The 15,985-nt window shown below is 43.4% G+C and overlaps 1 protein-coding gene across 1 annotated transcript; it reads right to left on the reverse strand.

Annotated features, from left to right (window-relative positions):
* Positions 1-483: 483 nt before the first annotated feature.
* LOC123094866 (calmodulin-binding protein 25-like) lies at positions 484-1,514 on the reverse strand. Its single transcript, XM_044516743.1, has one exon. It carries the CDS (start codon positions 1,398-1,400, stop codon positions 852-854), a length of 549 nt encoding a protein of 182 aa, XP_044372678.1. The 5' UTR covers positions 1,401-1,514; the 3' UTR covers positions 484-851.
* Between the last annotated feature and the right edge of the window lie 14,471 nt (positions 1,515-15,985).

Below are 15,985 nucleotides of genomic sequence, written 5' to 3' on the forward strand. Positions count from 1 at the left end.
TAGGTCGCATATTTACTTATTTCATCACCAAACTTTACACATGTGTAATATAAATCCATATGACCACGTAGAATTTTTTCAAATTTTTTTGAAATCTTAATTATTTTTTTTAAAATATTTAAAATAAGGTCCTTCAATACACCCGGATTCCAAAAATCAACTCTCGGCATCGATGCTCCTTCATGCTTCGATGCCAAAGAACCTCAGCTAATAAAATAATACATAAACTGATGTGAACAGCCAGAATGTTGTGGGTAAAGAGAGACGTGGTAGTGTTTTTATCCTATTCTATTCTATGGTGGTCCCCAATATGCATAAATTAGGAACCAGCTAACGTTGTGGACTGCTAGCCTATTTGACATCGGTGGCAAAACTCTGACAACGTTGCAAATTTGGCAGCATCACATTGTGGATGCCCTTAGTACAACACATTTGTCCAACGGATACTGGCTAATCTCAATCGACTGGGTTTTAGCAATCCTGTAAAAGCATGGTGCAATCAGATCACCACAAAAAATATTCTGGGTTCCACGGCAGTACCAGCTGGACCATGTATCCGGTGGCAAGAACCAAGAACAGGCAGATTGAACTACCTAAGTTGAAGCAGCGAGTGCAACCGGCGAGGAGACCAAGGAGCACCTCTGCATTCCTACACTGCTAGTGCGTGCTATACTGGTAGTCTGGTGGTACTCGCACTTGCATACAGCACTACTACTACATCTCTAATCCTCTCCTACTGCTCTGCAACGACCAAAGGGAGCAATACATCACAAGCCAGACGCAACGGCGCCTTCATCTTGCTGCATGATGTTTATACAGAGCCTAGAGCTTCAGTTTCGACCCAAAGTCACCTAGTTCTTGTCGTACATGACGTTCCACGAGTCCAGCGTCGGGAAGCACGGCTGCTCTGCCGCCGCCGCCGGAAGGGCGTACGCGGCGACTTGGGCCGCGGCCGCCGCAGGGTCCGACGGTAGCAAGTGATCAAAGTCGAAGGGCGACAGGAGGACACCGAGGCCGGCGTCGGCGTCGACCTGCGGCTCGGCCTCGGCGCCGGTGACGTGCTGCACCATGAGACGGAAGGTTGCCGCGTCGGTGTTTATGTACGTGGTGGGCACGCGCTTGGACGGCCGCGGCCGGCGCTTCCCCGCGCGGCCGCCCGCGGGTCCCAGCCTGCAACGCGCGGACGGTGCCGCCGGGGGAAGCATCGCCACGGGGCCGCAGGAGGAGGACGAGGCCGTCGTGGCTGCCGCGCTGCAGGCGCCGAGGTCGGCGACGATGGACGGCTCCGGGACGGGGGAGCAGCCGGCCGAGGGAGAGAAGTGGAGCGCGCGCGCGATGGCCGCGTCCGCAAAGGACCGGGAGAGCATCGCAGGCGGCGCAAAGCAGGAGAGGGCGTCCATACTTGAGTGAGTTCCTTCCTGCAACGCAGGAGCCTGAGATGCGCGAGCGGGAGAACAGGGTTGGCTAGCCGGGGATGCGAATGGAAATGGGAATGGCTGAGGAGGCAGTTGGCGTTCTAAAAGGAGGCGGCTGGGCTGGCCGGGCTGGGCAAAGGCGCCACCGGGTGGTGGCGAGTGGGGGCAGACGCCCACGGGAAAACGCGTAGGGTTGCCTTGGATTCGGGTGGATGGGCGATGGTGTGGGGCGTGGAGGTGTCGGCGCGTGGGCACGAGGGGGGGCAGCGCGCCGGTCTTGCCCTGCGACATAGCCAAGCCAGCATGCAAGCTAAGGCCAACTCCACCACGCGCGATCTTATTTTGTCCGGTCCCCTTCGTTTGGTGTAAAACAGACAAATCAGTCGGCCCAACGCGCGACGGCCCGGTTTCATTCTGTTCGTTTTGTGTCCGGGCCGATCCATTTTAAGCGCAAACATGCGCCGGTTTAGGGTCGCAGCGGACAGCGAACGGACACACGCTCGTCCGCGTCGGGGCCGCGTGATAGGCGGGCCACCTACCTCCCACCCGCTCACATCAATGCGCACGCGCGGCCGGGCCCGCCTGACATCCGCCCGGGAAAACGTCGCGGTCGTACTTAAATGCGGAAGTCGTGGACCGGTCGTCGTTCACACTCCCCACTCCACCCCGCGGCCTCCTCGAAACCCGACACCTCCAAACCCTAGGCCTCGAACTCGCCGGCCGGCCGCCTCGCAGCCTCCCGTCGAGCCCCCGCCCCGAGCGCCAATGGGACGGCTTGGAGGAGGCGCTGGCACTCTCTGCCGCCGGCGACGTCGCCTTCCCCGAGCTGGAGATGGTGGTTGTCAAGGAGAAGGAGAGGAAGGAGGAGGTGTTAGAGGAGGAGCCTGTCGCCGCGTTTCACCCGGGCCTGGTAGGCCAGCGGTGGAGCTGGTCCTGCACGGCTCCGGACATGGCCGACGCCGTGGGGGGCGTGAACTGTTGCCCCACGCCGCTGCGGTCACCGGAGCGGGAGGCCTCGCCACGGGAGGAGGTGGTGCAGACACCTCCACCCTTTCAGGCCGCCCCCGTGTACCACGCGCCGTCATCCCACCTCTGGACGCCGCCGGCCTACGTCGACCTCGTCGGCGACGACGACGACACTGGCGGCCACTGAAGACGGCGAGGGCCATGGCATCGATGGGCGCGGCAGGAGCGCGCCGCGGCGTTTTTTTATTTTCTTTTTATGTTAATTATGGCACTGGCCGTTAAGTGGACTGCTAAGCTGGGCCGTTTTATGGCCGTGACCTCTAACTAAGTTTTATGTTTTTTAACTGCGTTTATTTTTTTAGTCATTTTATTTATGTTTTTTTGTTTTTTAAATCATGCCCAACGCGGACGTGATTGAGGTGCGGTCACGCGGTGGGCGCACGCACGATCCAACGGACAAGACCGGACACGGACGAACCTATCGACACCCAAAGGGACAAAATTTGATCAAACCGGACGTCCGTTTGAGGTCACGTGGTGGAGTTGGCCTAACCGAACAGGCTGAAGACTGACACGAGTGTGTGGATGCGTGGTGCTTGTGCACGGCATGGCGGCACGGGCTTTCATGTGCTTGCCCTTCGATTGATGCACGCAGCCGCACCGTACAGCGCCCCCATCTAGAACAGTCAACCCGAGTGGACTACGGCCCAACTGTTGTCTACCGATCAATCGAGGTAGGTGTGTGCGTTTGACCTTGCCACCAGAATCAGGTACAGCTTATTTTCTTCGACACATCTAGAGGGGTAGCAAGTCCAGTCACGAGGATATGCTTACGACTCCCTTTTTCATGGCTAACCAAAGTCTGCTGCATGCTGCTACCTCTTTTATATTAAATAGACATATAATGATTCGCCACGCGTTTGCTGCAAGAATGACTCGCAATATAGTATTTGAATGAAATTTAATTATAATATGAACATCAGTATTTTAATTAACAATATAAGAACTAAAACTAAAATATCTATGATTGTTTGTATAATTATAAAATATTTATTCATCATAATATAATTAAAACATTCGGAGCCTTTTGCATACCTTCTTGCATGTTGAAATGGGTCTTTTTATCCTCCCGAAAGAAAAAGTGGGTCTTTTATAGAAAAATATTGCATTATGAGCTGATATAGTTGCATGTGAAGATAAATATGTTAATGCAAATCACCTACTTAATTATATTATATATATATATATAGGATACTGTTGCACACTTTCTCTATGGGAATATTGTTCGGGTTTCAAATGAAAATTGATTTTTCTTCTTGAGAAAATAACACAGATGAACTAGTTGCATGGCCCGGTGCTCAGTCAGCCATGCCAAGTACGCTGCTATCGTTGTCATTACGACCATGAAATGCGAGCGTGAAGAGTTCAACAAAAATCTAGAAGTGATATTTCTTTCTTTTGGGCAACTTGTAGTGCGTTTTAATCACCCTTTCAAGATGCCCAAGCCTTCTTATTACATTTGTTATGCACTTGTGCGTGTCTTTGTCTCCCAACATCACATGGTATCGTAAGTACCTAACTTCACTAAGAGCAACTCTAGCACATCATTATATCTACATGATCACCAAAATAATAGTTATTATGACAATTTTGGTCCCAAAAGGCACTTTACAGGAGTCGTCTCCTGCCCTGCATTGCCATAAATTTTGGAGCGCACTCTAAAAACGCGTCCACGGGGCTCCATATTTGGCGTCTAGGGTGGCAGGGGGTCCATCGCCTTCCCTCTCTCGCTATAGCGCCACCTTTCATCGCTTCCGGACATCTCCAATTCTTCGCCTTCAACGACATGGACGATGCCTCGATCCTCATGTTTGGTTCTGTCGTTTTGAAGTTGGATACCACACCTTCGATGATCGGCCGCCGTCACCTAGGCCAACACCTCGTCCACGTTGTCTCGGAATAACCCGATCTAGAAGTGGTAAAGCCTATAGCGCAACGTGAAGGCGGTGGCCTCCGCCCGTCAATGCCGAAGTGATAGAAGAAGAAAAGGGGGGAAATTAGGTGCCCGTGAGCCTCCCCCACCTCGTTTCGTCCCGATGGTGGAAGAAACTGGGGCAGCTTCCGAGTCTTCACCGGATTCGGAACGACGCTGAGGTAAAAGAAAGGCATCATATGCCTTGTATTTGGTTTTTGTTTGAATGAATGTGAGATGACCGTGCAAACTACTAGAAAGCGTGCAATGTTCATGATTTAGCGATGAATGCCAAATTATGACAGTTCTCTGAGATATTTTGCTCGGTTTTATGCGGGGTTTGCCGGATTTCACTTTTTCACAAACAATAATCTATCAAAAACAGGGAAATGTTTTTTCCTTACTTGTTGTGTAAGTTTGTTCATTTTTGGAAGGTATGAAAGTTATATGAGGTGATTGAGGAGGAAATGGACAACATCCCTGCTGTAGAAAACTCCATTAGGTGCATCGAGAAGAGAGGAGAGTGTGTGGTATGAGCAAAGACGCTCATACCACTAAACCAGCCGGCATCACGTTCCTCCCATTTATGCAAGCCACTTTCGTGTCGGCAACCAGAGAAGACGACGAGCAGAACACCTCCAAACCGTAACAGAATGCTGGAAAATAAATCTAGCGGAGGATTTTACTTAAATGTATTCCGTCTTCCTCTTCATCACGGTCCTTCATCCATTCATCGACAAGACCATCGTAGATGGAGTTTCCAACTTGTAAGCCTGGGGTTTGTAAACTCTATTCATACTTGATTGATGTTGAGACAGGTTCAATCATCCATCTTATTGTGGCAAACTATGGTATTATCAAGTTGTTTTCCTTATACATAATCTTTCTATTTGGTTGTTATTCCTCCCTTGTGCGTGAGTACTTCCCCTAGGTGTGGGAGATTTAATGGATTGGTGAGATTTGTGTGTACCTAATCGGTATGCTGATATTTGTGAGACTATCCCTATGATCAATTATTAGGTTGATTATTTGTTGTAAGTGTAATGCTTGTTCTCTAATATAGGGGCTCATGTAGCGTGATCCGAAGATCTACGAAGGTAACCATCTATTGTTTAGTGACTCTATGACCTTCAAGTTAGAAGTGTTGGTATCAATGAGGAGCAAAGACAACATGAGGATAACAAGAAGACATGATGCATAAAGCGTTGGTCCGATCTAATGATCTTAATTGCTGAGTAGACCATGGTATATGGTAACGGAATGCAAGACAATAGATTCAAAAAAAAAAATCTTGTTAGGAGTAGCTTGACTACCAAAGGGTAACTCACCTACATAACATAGAATACAAGAGGTAAAATCACATGAATAGATAATTATAAGTTACTGTTGCACTAGCACATCCGATATTCACCATGAACTGAATCTCTTTGCACCTAAATTCCCCATTGTAGGATAACCGTAGTTTATGTTTCGTCTCTACCTTCATGCTCTTAGTAAAATTTATAGTTTTAGCCATTTTATTTCAACTGTCAATTACTTTTCTTCCACCATAATCATAACTAGCGGGGTGAACGACGCATTTGCACGGCTAGATTAGTTTGTAATGTTTTGATACTATTTTTGTTCAAAATAATGGGTTGTGCAATAGCCTATCATTCCAAACATAGTTAAAAGCGAGTCTTGTGAAAACATGCCTTTATTTTGGTTGCATTGTTTCATCAAGTTTATTACGGCTTTGGTAAGTATCGAAAGTAAGACCGACATCTCTAAAGTGTTCGGCTTGACTTGTAAGACCATGTACTTCTATAAACACATATGTTTCTTTTTCCATATTCTGCTCCATGTGTCCTTTCATATGAATATTATTTTGGAAATTTCGTCAGAAACAATTACTCTAAAACATTGATAGATAGCTCATATCTAAACCGAGAGACTGCATTGTCTACTACCTTCTTGGTAGTTCTAGTGTGGTGTACTTACTATTGGTCCAACGCCATGTCTCTATTGTAAGTGCATCTAGTGCCACCCCTAGTTGCTTTTGGAGTATTGACGACAAACCTGGTTGAGGGACTAATGTGTTTGTGAGAATTGCAGGATAATACAGGTAGTAGTCCCTCTTTGATTCGGTTTACCTACCGGAGATGACCCCTAAAAATGTGTGAAGACATTGAAGACAATGGTGGTCTGTGAAGATATTCACATTGAAGACTATGACACGAGAAGACATTGAGTGAAGACTATGGAGCGCGAAGACTTAGTTGTTTCATTGTTTCCTTTTCTTCTTTGTTGAGTCATAGGAACCACCGCACTGTTAAGTGGGGTCCAAGTGAACAAAGTCAGAGTGACTGAACTGATGCTCAAACCAAATCCTATGTCTTCGAGCGAAGACAATGAGAGCAAATCTTATCCTGTGTCGGATAAGTCAGCTTTACTTGTAGCCCAAGTCAAGCTGCCACGTGTGTTTGAAATCTGACCATTGCGACACGTGTCAGTTCCTTAGTGACCCAGGGTCATTTCGGACAAATCCGGTCGGGTTGCCTAGTGGCTATAAATAGCCCACCCCCTACACCATAAATTGGTGGCTGCTCAGAGTTAGTACACGGCTTTTGTCATTTGAGAGCAACCCACCGCTGAAGCTTTCGAGAAAGAATCCTTGAGAGGATAAAGCCCAAACCCCCCAGAGCGCAAAGAGTGTTTGGCATCACCGAAGTCTTTCTGTCCGCGTGATCTGAAGACTTGTTACACTTGAGGACTGTGAATCCTCCAGCCAGTTAGGCATCGCGTTCTGAGTATCCAAGAGCCATTGTGGATTGCCGGTGAACGAAGTCTGTGAAGGTTCGGAAGTCTACCTTGAAGACTTACCAGAGTGATTGGCCGGGGACTAAGTGTCCTTAACTCAAGGGGAATAAGGTGAAGACGCGGTCTTCTGAGTTGAATCCCAGCCTCCCTAACCAGACGTACAGTTGTCACAACAACTGGAATTGGTCGAACAAATTCGTGTCCTTCTGAAGCCACTGGTTATATCTCTCACTTCTCTTTACTTTCAGTTTGTCTTCGTGAAGTCATTGCCTGCTTGCATTATCTGTTTGACTTCACTGTGTGACTACTTGTTCTGATCGGCTTCATACTATCTTCCATTCTGATCTTTACTACCTAGCTGCTATTAGTCTTCGTTCTTTCACTCCATTGAATACTTGACTATGGCTTGTCTAGTGTAGTCTACCTTCCACTGCATTTGAATAGTGTTGTTTATATTGTTTGTCTTCGAAACTCCATGTTTTGAAGACTTTCATAAAAATCGCATATTGACCCCCCCTCTAGTCGATAACTAGCCCTTTCAATTGGTATCGGAGCAAGGTACTCCCTTGTTCTGTGTGATTCGGTTTAACCACCTAGAGTTTAGCTATGTTGACTGCAGGGATAATAAAAGTTTCCACTGCGTGCCCCATCTTCGATGGCACTGAATATCCCTACTGGAAGAATAGGATGCGCATGCATCTTGAAGCCATTGATGTTGATCTATGGTATGTCGTCAAGAACGGCGTTCCCAAGACTGGTGAAGGTGCCACCCCTGTTGATGTCAAGAAGTTAATTCAACTAGACTCTACTGCCAAGAATATCATCTGTGGTCACCTTACCAAAGGACAATATGGCCATGTGAGTGCTCTGGAAACGCCGAAGCTAGTCTGGGACTGGCTATCCAAGGTCAATGAAGGCGTCTCAACTCAACGAGATCAACGTATCAGTACTCTCTGCAACCTCTTCAACCGTTTCAAGAGACACGATAACGATAATGTCCAGCTCACATTTGATCGCCTCACTGATATCACAAATGAGCTCCAAGCACTCGGCGCCACTCAGATCACGAAGCATGAGATAGTGAAGACACTACTGAGATCTCTTGACAGCTCATTTGACACCTTACCCCTGATGATACAAGAATGCCTTGATTTCAAGACTCTCGATCCGTCTGACATACTTGAGAGGCTCAACACACATGAGTACCAGGTATCTGAGAAACGAGATATCTATGGCCCCAACTATGGCCGAACTCGAGCTTTGAAGGAAAAGGCTGCTGCTTCCTCATCTGAAGAAGAATCTGACTGCAGTTCTAGTGATCCTGAAGATATTGGAAAGGAGCTTGCTATGCTTGTGAAGAAGTTCCAGAAATTCACCAAGAAGAAAGGCTTCAGAAAGTCTTCACGATCCAGCTCAAGGAATGATGAAGCTTCTGCCTATGATCACAAGAAGAGAACCTGTCACAAGTGCAAGAAACCTGGTCACTACATCTCTGAGTGTCCACAGTGGGACAATGAGAAGAAGAAGAAGAAGAAGAGCAAAGAATATGATTCTGATGAAAAGAAGAAGAAGAAATCCTCAAAGTCTTCTTCCAAGTCTTCGTCACACAAGAAGAGCTCATCTGGAAAAGCCCGTGCTTTTGTTGGCAAGGAAATGGATTCAGAGGAGGAGCCAGCTTCTGAGGAGGCGGAGGTGGAATCTGAGGAGGAGTCGGACTCTAGAGTTGCGAGTCTGGCTCTGGCTACAACCTACATCGCCAAGTCCATCTTCAACACCGAAGGCAATGGCTCCATCACCAACGCTGATGATAATGACAAGGACGACTCGCCTCCCACCTACTGCTTCATGGCATGTGGTGCCAAGGTAAAATCACGCGATGCTTACTTTCAAACATCAAGTGAAGATGACTCTGATGGTGAATCCAAACCTAGTTACAAAACACTTGCTAAAATTGCAACTAAACAATAGAAAGCTATGGAACATACTCAAAAACTATTAGACAAAAGCGATGACCTGTTGGACGCGGAAATGACCAAGTCTCAGTCCTTAATTGAAGACATAAAAATCTTCATATTAAGTACCAGGAACTTGAAGGTCAACATGAATCGCTCACAACTTCTCATGAAAAGCTTTCCTATGATTATCTTCAAAGGAAGCAGGAACTTGAGAAATTGAGATTGGATCATGAAGATCTTCAAAAGGAAAATGAGTCACTTCGCGCCCAACAGATCAGTCCCACTCAGGAAGGATTTGAACCACCATGCCTAAAATGCATTGAGCGTGATAACGCTGCTTCTGTTGCTGAATGTTCTACTGCTGCGACTGTTGCAATATCTTCAACTGTTGATGTGGTAACTAACTGATACGTCTCTAACGTATCTATAATTTTTGATTGTTCCATGCTATTATATTACTCCTTTTGGATGTTTATGGGCTTTATTTTACACATTTATATCATTTTTGGGACTAACCTACTAACCCGAGGCCCAGCCCATATTGCTGTTTTATTGCCTGTTTTAGTATTTCGAAGAAAAGGAATATCAAACGGAGTCCAAACGGAATGAAACCTTCGGCAGCGTGATTTTTTTGGAAGAATATGATCCTGGAGACTTGGAGTCCACGTCAGAGGATCCTCGAGGAGGCCACGAGATAGGAGGCCGTGGCCCCCTTACAGGGGCGCCCCCTGTCTCGTGGGCCCCTCGAGCACCTCCCGACCGACTTCTTTCGCCTATATATGCCTACGTACCCTAAAACCATCAGAAATCAAGATAGATCGGGAGTTCCGCCACCGCAAGCCTTTGTAGCCACCAAAAACCTCTTGGGAGCCTGTTCTGGCACCCTGCCGGAGGGCGAATCCATCACCGGTGGCCATCTTCATCATCCCGGCGCTCTCCATGACGAGGAGGGAGTAGTTCACCCTCGGGGCCGAGGGTATGTACCAGTAGCTATGTGTTTGATCTCTCTCTCTCATTTTCCCTCTACGGCACGATCTTGATGTATCCCGAGCTTTGCTATTGTAGTTGGATCTTATGATGTTTCTCCCCCTCTACTCTCTTGTGATGAATTGAGTTTCCCCTTTTAAGTTATCTTATCGGATTGAGTCTTTTATGATAACACTTGATGTATGTCTTGCCGTGCTTATCTGTGGTGACAATGGGATATCATGTGCCACTTGATGTATGTTTTGGTGACCAACTTGCGGGTTCCGCCCATGAACCTATGCATAGGGGTTGGCACACGTTCTTGACTCTCCGGTAGAAACTTTGGGGCACTCTTTGAAGTACTTTTATGTTGGTTGGATGAATCTGAGATTGTGTGATGCATATCGTATAATCATGCCCATGGATACTTGAGGTGACAATGGAGTATCTAGGTGACATTAGGGTTTTGGTTGATTTGTGTCTTAAGGTGTTATTCTAGTACGAATTCTTTAATAGATCGATCCGAAAGAATAACTTTGAGGTGGTTTCGTACCCTACCATAATCTATACGTTTCTCTCCGCTATTAGTGGCTTTGGAGTGACTCTTTGTTGCATGTTGAGGGCTTGTTATATGATCTTTCTATGTTATTATTGTTGAGAAACTTGCACTAGTGAAAGTATGAACCCTAGGCCTTGTTTCTTATCATTTCAATACTGTTTATGCTCACTTTTACCGTTAGTTACCTTGCTGTTTTTATATTTTCAGATTATAAATACTTTTATCTACCATCCATATTGCACTTGTATCACCATCTCTTCGCCGAACTAGTGCACCTATACAATTTACCATTGTATTGGGTGTGTTGGGGACACAAGAGACTCTTTGTTATTCGGTTGCAGGGTTGTTTGGGAGAGACCATCTTCATCCTACGCCTCCTACGGATTGATAAACCTTAGGTCATCCACTTGAGGGAAATTTGCTACTGTCCTACAAACCTGTGCACTTGCAGGCCCAACAGCGTCTACAAAAAGAAGGTTGTGTAGTAGACATCAAGCTCTTTTCTGGCGCTGTTGCCGAGGAGGCTAGGTAAAGGGCACTCACTCACACCCCGTCAACTAAGCTCTTTTCTGGCGCCGTTTCCGGGGAGGTGAGTACTTGAAGGTATATCTTTAGATCTTGCAATCGAATCTTTTTGTTTCTTGTTTTATCACTAGTTTAGTTTATAAAAGAAAACTACAAAAAAATGGAGTTAAGTTTGTCTCATACGTTTCAACTTTTTAATATCTTTCGTGAGTATGGCGGAAAGGAAAATTGTGCTCAAGTGCTAGAACAAGAATGCATTAAAATGCTTGGTACTAGATCTTTGTATGATGAGCATGATTGCAATGTTGTTAGTATGAATTCTTTGAATATCCATGATGCTAATGATATGCAAAGCCACAAGCTTGGGGAAGCTATGTTTGATGAATATGATATTTTTTGTCCCCCAAGTTTTGATGAGAATATTTATTTTGATGAAAGCATGCCTCCTATTTATGATGATTATGTTGATGAGAGTGGGTTTGGAAGAGTGTCAACTTTAGTAAGTAGTGATCCCACTATTTTGTAGGATGTTGAATCTTATTGTGATGAATATGAAAGTGGATTTGGAAGAGTGTCAACTTTATTTAGTGATGATTCCACTATTTCGGAAGAGGTTCCAATTGATTATGAGAACAAAGTTGCTATCTATGATGATTATTGTGATGACTTGTATGCTATTAGGAATAATGATAACCATGAAACTTGTCATCATGATTTTAGTTTTCAATTGGATTATGCCTCACATCATAATTATCTTGTTGATTTTTCTCCCACTACTATTCATGAGAAGAAATTTGTTTATGTGGAGAGTAGTAAATTTTCTATGCTTGTGGATCATGAAAATAATGCTTTAGGTGCTGGTTATATTGTTGAATTCATTCATGATTCTACTGAAAATTATTATAAGGGAGGAACATATGCTTGTAGGAATTGCAATAATGTCAAGTTTCCTCTCTATGTGTTGAAAATCTTAAAGCTATACTTGTTTTACCTTCCTATGCTAGTTGATTATTGTTCTCATAAGTTGTTTGCGCACAAAATCCCTATGCATAGGAAGTGGGTTAGGCTTAAATGTGCTAGTCATATGCTTCATGATGCTCCCGTTATGTTTTAATTCTTATCTTTTATGTGAGCATCATTGCCATCATCATGCCTAGCTAGAAAGGCATTAAAGAAAAGTGCTTGTTGAGAGACAACCCAACATTTATCCTTACTGTTTTTGTGTGTTCACATGATTATGCTACTGTAGTAATCATGTTTTATAGCTTTTGCTTCAATAAAGTGCGAAGTAAGACCTTTAGGATAGCTTACGGTGATAGTTGTGTTGATCCTGCTGAGAATCAGAAACTTTTGCACCTAGTAAATTAGTTTAGTTAATTCACAGAAACGTGATTCTGATCTGATTCTTTTTTCTCTTGATTGGTAAACAAATTTCTTAGGACTTCCTAGTTTTGTAGAATTTTTGTGGGTCCAGAAGTATACGTTTGATACAGATTACTACAGACTGTTCTGTTTTTGACAGATTCTGTTTTCTATGTGTTGTTTGCTTATTTTGATGAATCTATGAGTAGTATCGGAGGGTATGAACCATAGATGAGTTGGATTACAGTAGATATTACACCAATATGAATTAAGAATGAGTTCATTACAGTACCTAAGTGGTGGTTTTATTTTCTTATACTAACGGAGCTTACGAGTTTTCTGTTGAGTTTTGTGTTGTGGAGTTTTCAAGTTTTGGGTAAGGATTCGATGGACTATGGAATAAGGAGTGGCAAGAGCCTAAGCTTGGGGATTCCCAAGGCACCCCCAATATAATATTCAAGAATAGCCAAAAGCCTAAGCTTGGGGATGCCCCGGAAGGCATCCCCTCTTTCGTCTTCGTTCATCGGTAACTTTACTTGGAGCTATGTTTTTATTCACCACATGATATGTGTTTTGCTTGGAGCGTCATTTTATTTTGTTAGTATTTGCTTGCTGTTAGTTAGAATAATGTTTTGCATCTTTATTTTCAATAAAAATGTCAAGGATAGCCTTTTCCATGCTTATTTTGCTAGTATACATGTTGCTGTTTGAAAACAGAAAGTTTACCGCTATTGCAAAAATTCACTAGAAAAGTCAGAGAATGATATAATGTTGAATTTTTTTGCATAATGAGCTCTGATAAATTTAATACAGTGGGAATTTTATTTCATAATTTTTGGAGTTAGGAAAGTATTGATACTCTTGCATTCTTTACAGACAGTATTGTTTTGATAGATTGCTGTTATGTTTGCATTGTTTGCATATGTTTGCTTGTTTAATGATTCTATTTGAGGATAGGAGTATTAAATATGCAGAGGCATTTAGTATGCAATGTTGAATAATAATTTTAGTTATTTGTTACAGTATAAAATGATAAGGTTTTGCATTGGTTTATACTAACCTATCTCACGAGTTCTTGTTGAGTTGTTGTGGATGAAGCTTTTGAGAAATAGAGAAACCATGATATGAGAGGAACTAAGGAGACACAAAAGTTCAAGCTTGGGGATGCCCCGTTAGGCATCCCACCTTTCTTCTTCAACAACTATCAGTTAGTATCGGTTGAACCTAAGTTTTTGCTTCTTCACATGAGTTGTGCTATCCTTGCAATGTCATTTTATTTTGTTTTGCTTGCTGTTTGATTAGAGTACCAAGATCTGAAATTCCTTAATGTTAGAGAGTCTTCACATAGTTGCACAATTATTCGGCTACTCATTGATCTTCACTTATATATTTCGGAGTAGTTTGTCGTTTGCTCTAGTGTATCACGTATAGAGCACGGTGGTGGTTATATTTTGTAGAAATTGCTAGTCTCTCATGCTTCACTTATATTATTTTGAGAGTCTTTTAGAACAGCATAGTACTTGCTATGGTTACAAAGTTGGTCCCAGAATGATGGGCATCCAAGTTGGGTATAATAAAAACTATCATAGAAAGTGAATTGGATGCTATGATCAATATGATGCTTGATAATTGTTTTGAGATATGGAGGTAGTGACATTAAAGTCATGCTAGTTGGGTGATTATGAATTTAAAGAATACTTGTGTTGAGGGTTGTGATTCCCGTAGCATGCACGTATGGTGAACCGCGTTGTGATGAAGTACTTATTGATTGTCTTCCTTATGAGTGGCTGTTGGGGACGAGCGATGGTCTTTTCCTACCAATCTATCCCCCTAGGAGCATGCATGTAGTGCTTTGGTTTTTGATGACTTCTAAATTTTTGCAATAAGTACATGAGTTCTTTTGACTAATGTTGAGTCCATGGATTATACGCACCTCACCCTTCCACCATTGCTAGCCTCTCTTGTGCCGCGCAACTTTCGCCGGTACCATACACCCACCATACCTACCTATTATGGCATTTCCATAGCCATTCCCAGATATATTGCCATACAACTTTCCACCGTTCCGTTCATATGACACACATTACTTTTGTCATATTGCTCTTTGCATGATCACATAGTTGACATTGTATTTGTGGTAAGGCCACCTTCATAATTTTCATACATGTCGCTCTTGATTCATTGCATATCCCGGTACACCACCAGAGGCATTCATATAGAGTCATATCTTGTTCTAGCTTTGAGTTGTAATTCTTGAGTTGTAAATCCATAAAAGTGTGATGATCTTCATTATTAGAGCATTGTCCTAGTGAGGAAAGTATGATGAAGACTATGATTCCCCCACAAGTCGGGATGAGACTTCAGCCTTTACAAAAAGAAAAAAAAGAGAAAAAATTTTAGAAAGGCCAAAAAGAAAAAAAAGAGAAGGCCAAAAGAAAAAAAAAGAAAAAAAGAAAAGAAAAAAATAAAATGAGAGAAAAATAGAGAAGGGACAATGCTACTATCTCTTTTTCCACACTTGTGCTTCAAAATAGCACCATGATCTTCATGATAGAAAGTTTCATATGTTGTCACTTTCATATACTAGTGGGAATTTTTCATTATAGAACTTGGCTTGTATATTCCTACGATGGGCTTCCTCAAATGCCCTAGGTCTTCATGAGCAAGCAAGTTGGATGCACACCCACCTAGTTTCTTTTGTTGAGCTTTCATATATTTACAACTCTAGTGCATCCGTTGCATGGCAATCCCTACTCACTCACATTGATATCTATTAATGGGCATCTCCATAACCCATTGATATGCCTAGTTGATGTGAGACTATCTTCTCCTTTTTGTCTTCACCACAACCACCATTCTATTCCACATATAGTGCTATGTCCATGGCTCACGCTCATGTATTGCGTGAAAGTTAGAAAAGTTTGAGATTATTAAAGTATGAAACAATTGCTTGGCTTGTCATCGGGGTTGTGCATGATTAAATACTTTGTGTGATGAAGATAGAGCAACAACCAGACTATATGATTTTGTAGGGATAACTTTCTTTAGCCATGTTATTTTGAGAAGACATGATTACTTTGATTAGTATGCTTGAAGTATTACTATTTCTTATGTCAATATGAACTTTTATTTTGTATCTTTTGGATCTGAACATTCATGCCACAATAAAGAAAGTTACATTGAGAATTATGCTAGGTAGCATTCCACATAAAAAATTCTGTTTTTATCATTTACCTACTCGAGGACGAGCAGGAATTAAGCTTGGGGATGCTTGATACGTCTCCAACGTATCTATAATTTTTTATTGTTCCATGCTATTATATTACCCCTTTTGGATGTTTATGGGCTTTATTTTACACATTTATATCATTTTTGGGACTAACCTACTAACCGGAGGCCCAGCCCATATTGCTATTTTATTGCCTGTTTCAGTATTTCGAAGAAAAGGAATATCAAACGGAGTCCA

This window comes from Triticum aestivum, chromosome 4B, assembly GCF_018294505.1.
Source record: "Triticum aestivum cultivar Chinese Spring chromosome 4B, IWGSC CS RefSeq v2.1, whole genome shotgun sequence".
NCBI lineage: Eukaryota > Viridiplantae > Streptophyta > Magnoliopsida > Poales > Poaceae > Triticum > Triticum aestivum.